This window comes from Camponotus floridanus, unplaced genomic scaffold, assembly GCF_003227725.1.
Source record: "Camponotus floridanus strain SB8 unplaced genomic scaffold, Cflo_v7.5 scaffold87, whole genome shotgun sequence".
Taxonomy (NCBI): Eukaryota; Metazoa; Arthropoda; class Insecta; order Hymenoptera; family Formicidae; genus Camponotus; species Camponotus floridanus.
The window spans coordinates 38,195-54,773 of NW_020229857.1; the positions used below are offsets into that span (position 1 = coordinate 38,195).

The 16,579-nt window shown below is 31.0% G+C and overlaps 1 protein-coding gene across 3 annotated transcripts; it reads right to left on the reverse strand.

The window, feature by feature from the left end:
* Window positions 1-1,100: 1,100 nt before the first annotated feature.
* Window positions 1,101-16,298, reverse strand: LOC105253679 (centrosomal protein of 164 kDa). Of its 3 annotated transcripts, none has more exons than XM_025414683.1 (11): window positions 15,867-16,298; window positions 11,715-11,963; window positions 9,659-10,450; window positions 8,498-9,366; window positions 7,730-8,149; window positions 6,519-6,841; window positions 4,625-5,052; window positions 3,231-3,403; window positions 2,780-3,011; window positions 2,106-2,300; window positions 1,101-1,832 (listed from the first exon to the last, which is right to left on the reverse strand). In XM_025414683.1, exons 2-11 carry the CDS (start codon window positions 11,881-11,883, stop codon window positions 1,585-1,587), a joined length of 3,849 nt encoding a protein of 1,282 aa, XP_025270468.1. In that variant the 5' UTR covers window positions 11,884-11,963; window positions 15,867-16,298; the 3' UTR covers window positions 1,101-1,584. The 3 variants fall into 3 exon arrangements, with proteins under 3 accessions (XP_025270468.1, XP_011260146.1, XP_011260147.1); XM_011261844.3 differs by lacking the exon at window positions 15,867-16,298 and adding an exon at window positions 14,550-14,628; XM_011261845.3 differs by lacking the exons at window positions 1,101-1,832; window positions 15,867-16,298 and adding an exon at window positions 14,550-15,006 and having other exon boundaries at window positions 2,136-2,319.
* Window positions 16,299-16,579: the final 281 nt, after the last annotated feature.

Sequence of the window (16,579 nt, forward strand, 5' to 3'; positions counted from 1 at the left end):
TAAGAGAAAGTTTTGGCATTTGAAAAATGACTGATTAAGTATAGAGGCATTTTTGCCACGATTGCGCGCGATATTCACAATAATAATAGTCTTCAAAAATAGTAGCAATATCTTACGCATACGTCTTATCACTTTTCTTATCACGCAAGTAAAAAATGTTTATATTCAACATAAATATCCAAAATTTGGTTTATATATAAAAGAGATATAAATTATAGAAATCTATAAAGTCTTCTATAAAGTATATATTATGATAGAATGTCTATATTTTTGATTCGAGTTTCGTAAAATCACAAGTGATTCATTAGAATATCGCGCACGATCAATTATAATATACGATATACCACATATTCGTCGAACGCGTTTAATAATATATAATATAGTTATATTATGTTACAACATATGTGCACACGCGCACGCATATGTTACATATCTTAATCGAGATCTCGAAAATATATAAAGAATCAACAGACTATCGAAGAAATGGATCGTTATATGCATTGTACCGCATGAGAGAGGGATCTCTCTTTTAACTTTGATAATATATGTATATTGAAATATAATATATATCGTATTTACAAACGCGTTCCATAAAGATCCCATTTATATATATAGGTGCCTACGCATTCATCCTATATCATTAATTTACAAGCTTTACATGTACATAGCATTATATATGTATATATAAAGTTTATTTACCGAAAGTCAAAGCATATGTGTCATCGCGTATAGATATGCTTACGCTAAAGAAGAGCTGATTAAGTTCAAAACACGCTGGAAGACAAAAGAGGGAACTAACTTTTCTAGAATCATTTCTTAAGTCTCTTTGATATTATTGAACAATATTCATTCTTTGTTTATTCACATTTTGTTCTAAAAAATTCAAGAAGGCAATAGTCTCGTCACTTAAGACACTTTATTTAAATTGAATTTATTTGAATTATGCAATACCGTAGTCGATCTATAAAATTTGTGGGACTTATAATTAAATTTATTGATTAAATTGATTCAAATTTATCAAGGAATGATTAATTAAATTCATGAAAACTCGAATAATTAAAGAACGGTGCTCTATATAAATAATTATTGGAAATTATGCATTTACATCACATTGTTCAACTTTATTCTCTTTCACACGTGAATTATTTATCGCACAATGACACGTACAATATTCTTAATAATTTTGATCGTCGATTCAATAACGAAGGAAACAAGATTCGGAGCAGCAAGCGAGCGCAAATTTGAAATCCGTACAAATCGGGAATGTAGATTCATATGCCGGACAGGATTATCACTTCAAAAGGATTTGACAATTTCTAATTTCTCGAGAGAATTGCAAAATTGTTTCTAGCTGATTCCTAATCATATAAAATCTACGTAAAATAAATAAATTTGAGAAGTACATTGCACAATAAGCTATTCTATAAATAAAATATTACGCTAATTGCTTATCACTAATTAAGTAATAACAATATTATACCTTCAATTAATATTTGATTCAAAGTCATATGATTAATTGAGAATAAGGATTAATTTTACAGATGAAAAGAGGTTTGGAAAAAGAGAATTGTTTTTTCTGGACGTTTAAAGGGTTGCTTGACCCGGACTGATCAGATCGGTGGTTTCGACACGAGCTTGGCGTAGCCAATCTCTTAGGTTTCTGGTCCTTTCCATCAAATTAGAAGCGTTTCTCTCGACTGTGCCAACGCTCGTGGTAAAGCCGCTATTAGGGCCGTATTGAGCGATAATATTTTGAGTTGTGGTAGTAGGAGGTTGGGCAGCGGTTAATTGAGATAAAATGTTGGATTGTATGTTGGGCGTACCAAAGGCACCTACAACAAATAAACATATCTATAATATGTTTCTGACAAACAAGAACAAATAACCAGATTATAAACAAATTTCTTTTATCGCACGTGTATGGGACCATTTATAAAAATCTATATAAATCCAATTTCGTGAAAAATATGTATAATCAATATCAAATAATATTACTTTGTATATTATTAAAATGGATATCAAATTATATATAAAATTAAAATTATTTTATATTGGTTTGCAATAATAATTAAATTTTTGCATACACTATATCTGTCTTTCTTTACCTTGCATGCTGTTAGGCTGCGTGGTGAGATGATGAAACCGCAACCATCGCAAATAAGAGTACATAAGAGCCGGTGTTGGTGGTATGTTGTTATCCTGACGCTTATTCAAGACATCCCAAATTTCTCGTATTTCTGAGTTCAAGTTCTCTAAACTTGCGATGATTTCAGTAGATTCTTGATAATGATCTGGCTTATCTAGATTTCCAACAACAGACTATACAATATAACGCATATTTATGCTGTCATTCATATAGTAATTATGTATCACGTTAAATACAATTTTATTTCTTTCATAATTTTTAAAAAATAAGCTATTTGATTTTTTCTATGAAACTGATAATAATCTATGAAACAAATAGAAATAATTACGCTAAGAAAAAATTTATATTTTTATTATATTTTCAGTTAAATATTTATCTTTAAATAGTCGAGCCTAAAAGACTTCCGACTGACATAAGTAAGAATATATATATTTAATAAATTGGCAAGCAAATTGCGTGCACGACAATTAAGAATTATAAAGATTAAATACGAAATGATAGTTAAGTAAAATATTTTTTTATTATTTTTAATAATATTAAGACTTTATATCTTATCATTGTTTATATATATTATCTAAAATTTATATCTTCTACGAAATAATTTAATTTCGAAACTTTATCTGTGCAGCATACCTATAAAAGTGTCAGTTCCCAAATCAGTCGAGCTGAAACCGCTGCTGGCGCTCGACATATCGCTCAGTGTCAATTCATCATTTTTTATGGAAGACGCATCGTTTTCATTTCGCTTGTCGTTTGCCACTCGTTCCAAAGACTGTTCCAGGTGTCTTAGATGTATAACTTTCTCACCCAGAAGACTTCTGGTACGATGCAAACTCACCTCCATGTCAGAAAGCTCGCGTTCCTCCTGCGAATAAATATTTCAAAATTTTTTTAAAACAATAATACTATCATATTAAAGACAATCTTTCCTTCATGCTTTTTATATTATTAAAAAAATAGAAATATTTAGTATAGTCGCAATAATGGTGACTAAAACTTTATATACTATTTAAATAACGTCAAAAAATGAAAGATAGTTACAAATTTGAACAAGTAACTTTTAATTTGTGATAATTAATAATACCTGCACCAATTGTTCCAGAGTGGCCCTCGCGCTCCGTTGTTTCCAAGCTCTTTGCCTACCCTGAAAGGCACTTCTCTGTTGTCTCAGCGCTTCGCGAGCCCTTCTCACCGAGTCCCTCTCCACATGGATCCGGTGTCGGAAGAATTCTAGCTCCGAAGAGGCATTCGCTGGCGCTGTAAGAGAAAGCATTTGCTTTCGTTTTGAAGCAGGATCTTGTTTCTAATAAAGTAGTAAATCTTAAGCTTCATATGTTCAAAGCCTAATATGAAAATGATAGGATTTGTGAATAGAGCGTGCGAAAGCAAAACTAATGGTGCACTTACGAACAAGTCGAAAGATATAAGCCAGATTAACCAAAGTAAAGTGTATATAATCCTATGGAACAGAAAAGAAATAATATATATAAAACGTAAACGTAGATATATTTTGTCGATAAGAATAATAGATACAAATAACGAGATATAATAAATATAATATATATACTGCGGTTCAATCTAGAGGGATTAAATATTACTAATTTGCAACTAGTTTTGAAATTGAATTATTTACACATTTATAGAATCGAGGTATTAACAATAACTGTGCCAAAAAATGAGATAATACAATCGACAAATTAATATAATCGACTAGAAATAACTGCAATATATACATACATAATATATTATATACATGTACAATATATCATTTATACAAATCATTTCGTAATATTTTAGCAAAAACATAAGACAGCGAGAAAGAAAGAGAGAAAAAATACAAATATAAGAAACTTAGAATAATATTGATATAAAAAAGGGAGTCTAAATATAATAAAATTATACTTATTTACAGTATGCAAATAGACAAATTTTTCCAATTATTAATTTTTTCCAACATCATGAAATGGTGTAAAACGTTATTTATATTTCTCTAAAATTTCAAATACGAGTAGGATATTATTTCACAATCTATTAAAAACAGCATATCTTGAAAAATAGCTAAATTCATATTAAAATTGCATTCTTTAAAAAGCTAATGTACAATGCTATCTACAAAACATTACAAAAAAAAGATTATTTTAATAAAATTGACTTTCTCTAATAATTGTGCAGTGTTATTAAAGTCTTACATTGATAAATATACAATAATAAAATCTTGTTATATAAGTTTTATTTAAAAATGTTCAGAAAAAAAATAAAGTCATGTATGCTTCCTTATTATTGGAAAGAATAAATTGTGTCGTTTCATCAACAAAGTTATATATCACTTTTTAGAAGAAAGAAGTGCTGTTTTTCAATGTTTGATCGAGACCTGATTTGACCTAGTTTTAAATCTTTAGAGGCTTTGTGAGCAAAACTTATATTGCCTCGGAAATAGACTGGAAATAACGATGCGCGAGATAGATTTAAAACAATCACCTTTATCTTGGAAAGGATATCGCACTGTATAGGCCGTTTCGTTGCTCGGCAGCTGATCGCCGAGATCTTCCAGCTTCTTTAGCTGCTTTCTGATATTCTCCACGGGGTTCTCCACAGGGTTGTTGTTACTGCCACCGCTTGAACGACCCGCGTTCGAAGCGACTTTCTTACTAAAGCTCTTCTTCTTCTTCATCATCATCATCATGTTAGTATTGGTCTCGCTGGCGGTAGTGGTATCGTCAGACTCAAATTTTGTTGCGCTCTTCGAGTCAGTGACGGGGGTTGCGTGTTTCTGAAACCCCGCGGCCGCCCTCTGACTCCTCGAATTGTCCGGATCGTTTTGCTCTCCGACTTGTTCGCTCGTACTCTGCCCCTCCTGCGATTTCGCGTTTGTCACTGGGCTCGAGCTCGCGTTCTTCAGCGGAGTACTGCGAGCACGATTTAAGGCCTATAGCCAGACATTAGGGCAAATCGCATGAACATGACGAAGCACCTTCACAGTCCGTTTGATCGGAATACGCGCCGTGAGGCGCTTGGCAAATTAAAACTGATAGGTATAGACTGCGAAGGTACTAGTGAGAATGATATATTGAAAATGAACGTGCAACATTAATGTTTCGATACAGAAACTAGCGAGAATAATATATCTACAGAATATATTTACAGAATTAATTATGTTTTTTAATACAAAGTATAAAAAATCAGTGCACCAGTTGTCAATGATAGAATCTTGAGGTCACTTGGAAATGATTTTTCTTCAGCGTAAATGTCGAGGTATCAATAATTTCTGAATTATAAACGATTTAAAAAGAAGTTTAGAGAGTTAAAATATTACAACAATTACATTGCTTAGTGAATTTCAGGTAGAGTTTAATAGAATTTTAATTTAAAGCTTAATAATTATAATATAAATATGTGTTAACAAAATTGGAAATTTGCAAAAAATAATGACTTTTCTCGACTCGATTTTCGCTAGGGAAAAATTGTCTCCAAATGATCTTAAAAATCTGCCATTAGTAAATAATACTCTTTAGGATATTCTATATGTAAAGAGATCAATTTTTCAACAAAATTGATTCCATAAAATGGTTTGTCCATTTAAGCAATTAATATTGATAATTTTTATATAAAACATTTTTTTCTAACATATACTATTTCTGATTTAAAGCTATTTTTGTCTACCTTGTAGAATATTATTAATATTCTAGTATTACATATATAACACTATATCATGTATATAACACTATTAAGTATAAAATAAATCTTTTTTATTACTTTAATATTATATATCACATATTAATTTCTCGCTAATTACCGTAAAAACATCAAGTGATTACATTAAGAAGAAAAATATTAATGAGATATAACATGAAATGGCATGCTTGTGCTGTAAGCAAGGCGTGCTCGTATTAAAAATTATAGAAATTGATTATTATTGTGATGATTATTGTTATTTATGAATAAAACTGATAGAAATTTTCTTCATTATTATACAGCAAATCAAATTCAGTATACTTAAATAGATCAGAAAACCGAGAAATATAAAAAATAATTATTATCTAATTTTCCATCTATTTTAAAATGTATATATACATATATATACACAATTATAATAGATAATTATTATTCGTCTTTATAATATTTTTAACTATTAGCTTTCTTGTTTAATCACATATGGAAAAAAATCACGTGAAAAATTGAGAGAAGGATTCTAGAACTCCATAAAACTAACATATATATATATATATATATATATATATATATATATATATAAATAATATTAAAATTTCTTTTCTGTATAGTTTTGTAAGTATTCAGCTATATAAGTATTATTGGATATATAAAATCATAAGTATTGATTCTCTCTTCAATTACATAAGTAAATAAAACTCACTTTTGTTCTGACGACTCGGTCCTGTCCGTCTTCGTCCTGGTGGATGTCGATCTCTCGGTTTCCGAGGCTGTCGTATATCCCTCTTTTCTCCTGCTCCTTCTCTCGACCGCGAGACGAACATCGTTCTTCAATTTCATGTACTTCTCTTTGAGCGCCGTGTACTTGTCCTGCAGCAGCCGCTTCTCGCAACGCATCTTTTCAAAATCTATGCTATCCTGAAGAATCCGCTCGTTCTGTTTCCTTGCTTCCTTTTCTGTTTCTCGCGCGAAATCCGCGCGGATTTCTTCCAATCGCTCTTTATACATCTTACGAGCGAGAGCTTCCTATAATGCCACAACAAACAAATTATCCTCAAATATTTTTTCGGTTGCGAGCATCGATCATGATTGAAGAATATCCTTGTGATTGATCATCTCTGTGAACGTCGCTAATATCTAAGTTTATGAATTACTTAGGATACACATATGCTTACAAATATTCAAATTCAGAGATATATTTTTTCGATTGTCATGTTGAAAAAATATTATTTACAATTTATCTTTTATAGTTTATTAAAAATCTACATAATTTTGAACATAAAAAGAAATATAGTAATTTATCTTATGTTATATATTATATTTTTCCTCAGTATTCCACACGATATTTTTACTCAAGATATATATATGACAACAAATTCACTCATTAAAAAACATAATTATAATATAGAAAATTTTAAATAAAAAGATTACAACTGTATTTGTCTATTTTTTATTTTTTTTTTTAAATCATTACATTTTAAATATTAAAATCATGAAATAAATAATATTTACTAATCATGTATTTGAAAAGTCATACTCTTTTATAGAATATTAACAATTTCACATTTTTAGAACATTGACAATAAAATAGTAAAATCTTAAAATTTATAATAAAGAGAATAAAGTATCCCACATTTATATCACATATATATCTTTTTCTTTAAAGAATATAAAAATTGTAATATAAATATTTAAACAAAATATATAATTATTTTTGGATTATACTTTAATATGCGTATTTGGGAATTAAGTAACTAAGAATTTATAACATACTAAAAATTTTAAATGAAATATGAAATTGTGTTTTCTTTTTATTAAAATCTTTACTCGTAATAAATCTTCCCTTTCAAAAGCCACAAAGACTTTTATAGTGACTTATTAAATCTATATTTTTAGTACATCTTAATTACTCACATCCATTCTAAAATCACGAAGGATTTCAGCTAGACACTGCTCGTGATCTTCAGTGAATTTAGTAATTTTCTCTCGTTGTTGCGTTCTTAGTTCATTTCGTAAATCTTCAAGTTCTTTTTCCAGTTCTTTCTTTAAGAGTTCGATACTTTCTGTTTGCTGCTTTCTTAGCTCATACTCATTCAGTTTTGCGAGCTTCTCCTCTCCCAGATCGCGTTCATGCTCGTTTTCTAGTTTCCCCATTTCTTGATTTCTTAGCTCCAAAAGTTCTCTTTTTCTCTCATCAAGTTCTGTTTTCAAATTGGTTAATATCTCTTGTCTTTCTTTCTCGTAACAAACTTCCAGCTCTGTACGGACTTTTTTCAAATTCTCTATCCTAGCTTGATCCATTTCAGTAATTAATGCTTGAATTTCCTGTTCTTCCTATAAAAAAAACAGTAGTTTTTATTGAAATCCATGAGAGAAAATTATTTTAAATTTTCATTTACTTTTTAAATTAATAAAAGAAATAAACTATTTATATCATTTTTTGGATTTTTTAAATAAAAATGTAACAAAAAAAGTATAGTTTTAAAAAATTAACAATGCTAATGAATTACAGTAGTAAAATAATATTAGGGTCCATCCGCATTTATAATATAAAATATAATATTTGTATCAGAGAAATATCAGTCTATTTACGATAAAATCCTCTCTATCAATTCAGAAAGAAGGCATAATTTATATTATACGTTTCAAGAATTTATGATATGATAAAAATAATCTAAATACCTTTTGAGCCATTTCCTGTTTCACCTCTTCTAATTTTTGATCCAAATATTGTTGCAGCAAGAGCTTCTGCTGCGCAAAATTTTCTTCAAGTTCCTTTTTCTTTTCCTGCAATTTAACTTCGAGCTCGATTTTAAAAGCTTCAATTTCTCTCTCATGTTCTCTGTTCATCTTCATTTTCATATCATCAATACTTCGAGAATATTCTAGTTTAGGTCTGACAAATCGTTCTTTCTGCGCATAGTGTTGACTGATTTTTGATATATCGGATGATTCATCGTCTTCAAGTTGCCAATTTGATAAGCGGTTCGTCACGTGTCTTGCCTTTTCAATAATCGATCTTGTTCTGCGTATCTCATCGGAATCGCTGCTTTTTGCAGTGCTGCAATCTGTCTCGCTTTTAGATATTAAATCAATATTTTTCACTTTTTCGCTTAATTTATTAGGCAAATAATCGAGACTATTGTCCATTTCTAGACTGTTCCTCATCTGATTGCTTGTCATCTGATTATGATGCTCGTTCTCTGAAACATTCTGCACGAGGAATCTCTTTCCAACTAGCTTTGTGTTTTTAGATATGGATTCGATTTTTTCCAAAGGTAGATGCTGCTTGTTAATCTCCGAATCCATTTTATCCTGATCTTTTTCAGAATAATCGTTCTTGTTATCGTCATTGTCTTCAGAAGTTGGTTTCCGTGGTGATAAAATGGAACCAGTAATTTTATTACTGATCACGGCCGATATTCGTAGATTTTTATCTTCAGATTCGGACTCCCAATCGTCTTCGGACTCTGAATACGTAAAATTGAAGTTGATCTCCTTTTCCAAATCAAACCGCACGCTTTTACGTTCCTCATCCAATGGTCGATCGTCTATCAATAATCGAATAAAAATTGAATAATAATTGTTAATAAATTGTATTAACGCTAACTAAAAAATTAAAAATGTCACTTAAAATTTTCATATGTTTAAATTGTTACTTTTCTATCCCACTCGTCTGTATGTTCCTTAGTTTTTAAAAGAATAAAAATATTTTTTTAATTTAAGTAGATTATATATGTCTTATATCTTATACAGTTATCTTATCCAAAACTAAATAGTAAATGTTTAAATAAAGAACTATTCTGAGAAATTATATTCTGGAATACTACACATCAATCTTACCATCGTCCAATTGTTTTTCTCTTAGAATGGATTTGGGTCTATCTCCGCCAGCGTTATTAATTTCATCGGAAATCATTAATGCCTGGAAGTCCTCTAATTTTCCGCCATCTTGACTAGGTGTGTTATCCCTACTCCTATTACTTTTCAGAAACATCGAACCGCCACCACTGAGAGTCAACTCCTTTTGTTGACCTAACTGGCTTGGATGCTTTTCTTTATCGAATTTCTCAGGTCTTTCGGGCCTCGCCAATGTGCTGGCACTAAGTTTATCGATATCAATTATGTTCTCTTCAGAACTAAACTTGCTGGATAGTTGCTCCCAATCTTTCTCGTGCCACGGACTTAGCGATTCAGATCTCTTCAATACTTCTTTCAAGTCAAGCTCTTTCTTTGCAGGTACTGTTGTGGTTGTTGTCGCGATCGTATCTGCTTTTTCCAGCAATTTTGGACATTCATAAAACTTTGGATCTTGAAATTTCAAGTTTGTGTAATCCCTGGAGGCTCGATCGCTCGACAAGGATATTATATTGTCAGATTTCGAATCACTTTCCCTTCTTGATTGAAGCCTATCGAAAGACGAAGGACGATCCCTTTTACGCGAGCCGTCGATTCTTTCGATTTTCCGTAGAGGCGCCAGTTTCATGGGAATCTTGGTGCCTACTATGGCAGGTTTTGGATGGTTAGTTTCTTTAGTACTTTCCCTTGGAGTAGTAGGTTCTTTCAGAGTTTCTTTCGGCAAGGTTGCATCCTCATGAGATTCAAGATCCTTTGCTGTAGTTTTTGAATCTTCTTCTGCAGCAAAATAATTTTTTTATTAATTATCATTATTCGTTGTTATATTCAAACTTGTATTAGATTCAAATTATTTATATAGAAGTTATTAAATATATTAAAGCAAAATTATATATATAAGACTGACCATTATAATATAGGAAAGGCGCAACATTAATAATTGTGAGAGAATGTTTGAAGGGATACACCAAAGTTAAGGAGATCATAATTAAATTTCGAATTAATAATCCAAAATAAATACAAAATATTTACATTTAAATTTATATTCACACTTAAAAATGCTTATGTTTCGGTAATAAATAAAAATGCTTATGTTTTGATAATAAATAAATTTGAGGAAAAAGTACCGAAATTTACAAAAGCTAAATTGCATATTATTCCATTTTGTAGTGTGTGTGTATAATCGAAATATTTCTAAAAATAATTATATCTGTATAAAAAAAGTTGAAAATACTGATATTCGTTAAATGAGAAAAGCACTTGTGTGACAATAAAATTGAGAAACACTGCATTAAATTCCCGCTAACAGTCGTAGCATGATATTCATGGCCGATATTTTGCGGAAGAATCTAAAAATATGGCCACGCTTTTCGTAATTTTGACGCAAAGCCAGAGGCGCATTTCACACTGCCAAGTTGCATCATTTTACTGATTACTGATGAAGCATCTAGACTATATCGCGTTAACAATGCTGAGAGTTAGGTGGCAATTATACAGCATGTGCAATTAACACCGACTTGTAGATTAAATTAGATTAAATTACTTAATCTCCCGGGAAAACTGAAAACTGAGTCATTATTCAGATCAAAGTAACTTGTGGATAACATTATTACATTACGTTAATTGCAATAATGTCAAGGTAGTGAAATTAATCCAGCAAACGGATGGATAGAAAAAAATAATTAAGTCGCTCATAATTAAAAAAACATGTGCTTTAAATTGAAAAAGTAATTACATCTCTTTAGTATAATTCACACTAAATTATTCTAAATAAGTAAGTTATTTATAATTTATTTATTTATTAATTTATGATAAATTAATTTATAATATGAAAATTATTTTTCCTTTTAATAAAATATAGTATATATCCTCAATTATTAATAAAAATGTTAAGAAAAATAAAAAAATAAAAACAGAATACTATAAGGGGAAAATTGCAAATAGGAAATATATGAAAATAAACATATTAAAATATATCTGCTGTGTCATAATTTCACTCAAATAAACAAATATTAAAACAAATATAAAATATTAAGATACGTACCAAGGCTCATTTGCCTCTTGTTGCCCATTCTAGCCTGCTCCACAAGTCCTCTGTAAACTGCGTCAAGGGGATGTTCCCAGGTAGTGGTGCCCGTGGATGCCTGATAATAATACCAGGCACCACTAGCTTCGTGAAAACATGGGGACCAACCTTTGGGCAAGGCCGCCATGAGGCCCTCGCGGGCCAAATCCAGAAGGTGCGGTTCCGCATCGGGATCAATTCCCAAACGTTTCGCATAATCCAACAACTCTGAAATTTATTGATTAATCGATTAGTATGCCACTAAGTACTTACAATATAAATTAAATAATCGATATTTCTGCGAAATTATTTGAGAAGTTGACATAAAAAAATTTTATTTAATTAATTGATTATCTTTCTTTATATTCTTCGTTCTTTATAAAAGATAATTTCTATATTAATGAACAATATACAAATATATGAATAAAATTTACAATAAACATACACTAAAATTTCTCCTTACTTTATAAAACAAAATCTTTTGTTGTAATTTCAATATAAAAGTCATTTCCTTACTGGACAAAAAATAGAAGGTTTTCGATGAGTTCAAAATATAATGTTTATTTAATTGTTTATGCAATGTAATATTATCTACAATATACAATATATTTTATTAATAATTCCCTTGTAAACTTAAATAAGTAGAAAGCAGTTATCGCTGCTTTCTTATTATATTGAGCTCATAAATTATACAATTCATTGATCACAGGTTAAAAATATTAAAGCATGAAGTCTCTTTAACTCATTTCATGGAAAATGTTGTCAAGAAATACTCTTCTAGCCATTAATATGTTCATTATTTAAATAAAATTGTTAATACGATAGTGATTAGTTTTTTTTATAAAATAGAAAAAATCAGTATATAGTAGCAATTAAATTTAATAATTGTGATTAACATATCTACTTATATTAATTACTGATATTTTATAATGACTACATAAAAGATATAAAAATATAAAATAAAATGTAAACTTTTATTGATCCTTTAAATATTAATTTTCTCAATTATCAAAATTCACAGATATTTAACACACTTGCTATACGCGTAATGTGTAAAATATAATAGATAAAAATATTAAACTTAGATGTACGTCACAGATGAAATTTTCAATATCATGTGAATAAAAATATAAAGAAATTAATTCTGATAATTTTATATCACATTTCTCTTCGATAATTTTATTCTATACTTAACATGAAAAGTTACATCATTGATAAAATAATATTTGATTTATATTAAACAACAAATAAATTATAAATTAAAAATATTTTCGTCGTATTAATTCATTGAATGCAAAAAGAAAATATTTAATATTATATTAATTTTCAATCGGATTAAATTGAAAATTTGATTTTATAAATGATAAATTAAAATTGCAATTAAAGATACAACATAATGAAACTCTCTTTATATATATATATATTATATTATATTAATACGTTCTATGATATAGAACAGACAAAAAATAATTGACATTTTAGAAAATTAAAATCAAAATCAACAGGAAGAAATTTTCACAAAAAAAAAACCTATTTGCGTGCGAATGACATACATTCAACTCTCACAATAAACTACCATCTCTCTCATAGTGCCTAAGGTGCTATTCGATTCTAAACGTTCTTTGAGATGAATTAAAAACGAAAATCCTGAAAGAGAAACGAAAATGACCGCTAGTAGCTTTGAGTCAAACGTGAGGTCGTGGAGTCATAAATGCAAGATTTTTGCTTGCTAGGGGTCGCGAAAGAGCGCCACAAGTGTAAAGGACCCCGATAAAAAATTCCATCAACCCCAACGGCTGGACAGGTGATGCGATGGCTGCCATATGGGGACAAGACCACAGAGCCACCATCTGCCCTCCAACTCCGCCGGTTAAAGTGTTGGTTTGCATCTCGTCGACTCGATCGAACGTGATTCCAGCTACTCCCGAGGAAGTCGAGCCTCGCGAATGACAATTCCGGCGGAAAAATCGCCGTTCCAGATTCCGCATGCGGTGCGAAAAGTTTTGGCCGGTGACCAAAATTACTTTATTCGACCGGAGTGACACGGAGGCGGTCGAATGCTACGACAAAACTTTCGCCGCACTGCGAATTATTGATTTTCCAGGAGCGCGCGCGGCTGGGGAACGGGCTCGGTATTCCCGCCTGGTGCGATGTAAATAAACAAGGAAACTTCTTGCTACCGGATCTCTTTTCTTCCACTTCTTTTCAGACTGATTTTAAATGGCAAGTTTCTTTAAGACAAGGCGTGTTTACTTTGCTTTTACGCAATTTTTTCGCTATTCCTTACGAATTTCAATGACCGATAATGTACGCAATTCTGCGAAATTTAAAAACAGACAAGAATTAAATTACAAATTTCTGATATATAATAAATTTATAAAAATCAGGGCTAAAATTGACCACATCATGACAGTAGACGACAGTTACTATGATGGCGATGTAAAAATTGATGACATGAAATTCATACATATGTATATGGATAAATAAAAGATTTCTTGGTCAAGCTTTCCGATGATATCTCTGATTCGTTAGTCGAGCACGGTGTATATTTCAATCGTTCGTAAGAAAAACGACAGAGAATTCGCGCATACTCGATAAAATCCACGGAGAATTATATTCGAAGGACACAAGACGTTACGGGAAGAAACGACGTAACATCGATCAGTTTGACAATCAACGCCCCGTTCAGGTAATCTCCTCGCTCCGATAATCGACGAGCTCAATCCAACCTGGATTTGCGGACGCGAACACGATCAGGTGGTGCAAAAAGGGACGCGCAAATTCCAATCATCTGTCACGTATGTGCGTACGTACCTTCGTTCGTCGGATGAGACGTCTCGTCGAAAACCTCCCTGCACACGATGGTAGCGGCGCTGTCTTGAGAAATGCTCATGCTAACGCGACACCCCGACACCCCATGAATGCGATGTTCACATTACGTGATTAGACACGCGACGAGACACGAGGGATTGACAGGCCAATTCATTCTTTAACGTAGCGATACGTGCGCGCCTTTTGCACTGCGCGAGGCTCGCTTGTCGGCGGTCAATGTTGAATTCAACTTGAACGTAGGTGGTGGTAGAAAAGGAAGAGGGGAAGAGAGAGAGAGAGAGAAAGAGGAAGAGAACCGCCGGTCGCGCCTCCGGTTGTCAACTAAGGAATCAGCTGGCTGATAAGGAATGTTGTCAATGATCGTAGGTGCGCAAAAATGCGCGAAAACATATTTAGCAGGTGAAGACCAGTTTATGTATGGAATAGCCTTGAAGCGCACTCTTCTGAAGGTAAACATAGTTGATAACATGATAAGATAGCGCATTCTTGATTCTGTTATTCTTATCGATAAACTAATTATACTGCTAATACTGATGATGTAAGAAATAGAATAATGTAAAAAGAAAATAATATTCAAAATAGCTCTTTTTTTGATTATATGCACTATCTATAAATTAAAAAATGCATTTTAATAAGATATATTTAAGATATATTTGAGATAATAATCATCATATTAAATTTAAATACGAAATAGAAGTTATGACGAAAGTAAAATTCTTTTTTTTCTTAGAATCAATAGCTATATATTAGAAGAAAAATACATTTTTAATTTCTAAGATGATTATCTCTTTTATTTAACACATGTATTCTTCTCAATATATTAACAGAAATATCTGTATGTTATTAATTATTATGTATCAATATCAATATATTTAAACATCTTTATCGACTACAAATAATAAAGTTGGCGGAATCAGTAAAGTTAGAGATATACCATCTAGTATTACATAGTCAATGACAAGAAAATAGCTTTATAGATATATGTGTAGCCAAAGTAAAAAATACTTTACTTTTAATTTTAATATATGTATTTTAATTTTAGAATTTAAGTTTTTATATTAATAATAATTCTCATCGATGCGGAAAAAACAAAATTATATTATTCAGTAAATGTAATTAAATAGAAATAAACTCAAACTCAATTCTAAATGTGTGTGTGTGTGTGTGTGTGTGTACACATATATATTAGAATAGAAACGAAGTAGTAATTTATAATTTTGATTCCTGTATCGTATAATCGAGTATCATATTTCGAGAGCAATCAACTATTTATTAATAATAAAATTGTATATAACTTACGAATATTCCATTTATTCCGGACGTTAATATCGCATCAACGACGAATAAACTTTTCAAAAAAGTTCAACGGTTTCATATATGAGACAATTCTACCAATCACTGATACAAAAAATTCGTCAATTGGCCAGTAGGTGAAACTATTTCAGTCCTGGATATTTTCTTAAAAGAGCTGTTGGCGCACATACATACGTGTATTAAGGTGCAATTTCATTGACGCTAAAAAGCAGCGTCAACCATTGGTTGAACAAAGAAGTAGTTGCTTCATTGTTTACACCTTTATGTTTACGCGCGTCACGCGTTCCAACGTACCTTGACATTCTCACGGGAAGACTCGACCAGCTCGTACATACGTCGTTCGTCGAGATCCTTCAGCGTTTGATTGACCTGTCATGAAACGCTTCAAAGCATTCCCAGCGTCTCCTTGACCATAGCCTTTATTTTATTATATTTATTATTTGTGAAATTAATTATTTGCTTTTATCCTTCATAATAATTTATTTGATCAATGTCATAATTTGTTTGATCAAAGGATCCTCAGTCTTCTTGACCGTAGCTACAATATAATAATAAAACTAATACAATATAAATATAAAAATAAAACAGGTTATAAGTTACTTGTGCTTCGCCATCGCATGATGTGTTCGCTGGATCGTTATTGTCATTTCTCTTGTTCAGTTTTTTCCTGCTCCTTCATGACACTCGCTCGGTATTCA

Excerpts from the sequence above, each read along its gene's own strand:
- LOC105253679 (XM_011261844.3), bottom strand. The coding sequence starts at position 14,628 with ATGAGCATTTCTCAAGACAGCGCCGCTACCATCGTGTGCAGGGAGGTT. Across the intron at positions 11,964-14,549 it reads GTCTCATCCGACGAACGAAG|AGTTGTTGGATTATGCGAAA; the intron begins GTACGTACGCAC and ends AATAAATTTCAG. Across the intron at positions 1,833-2,105 it reads GCAGCCTAACAGCATGCAAG|GTGCCTTTGGTACGCCCAAC; the intron begins GTAAAGAAAGAC and ends TATTTGTTGTAG.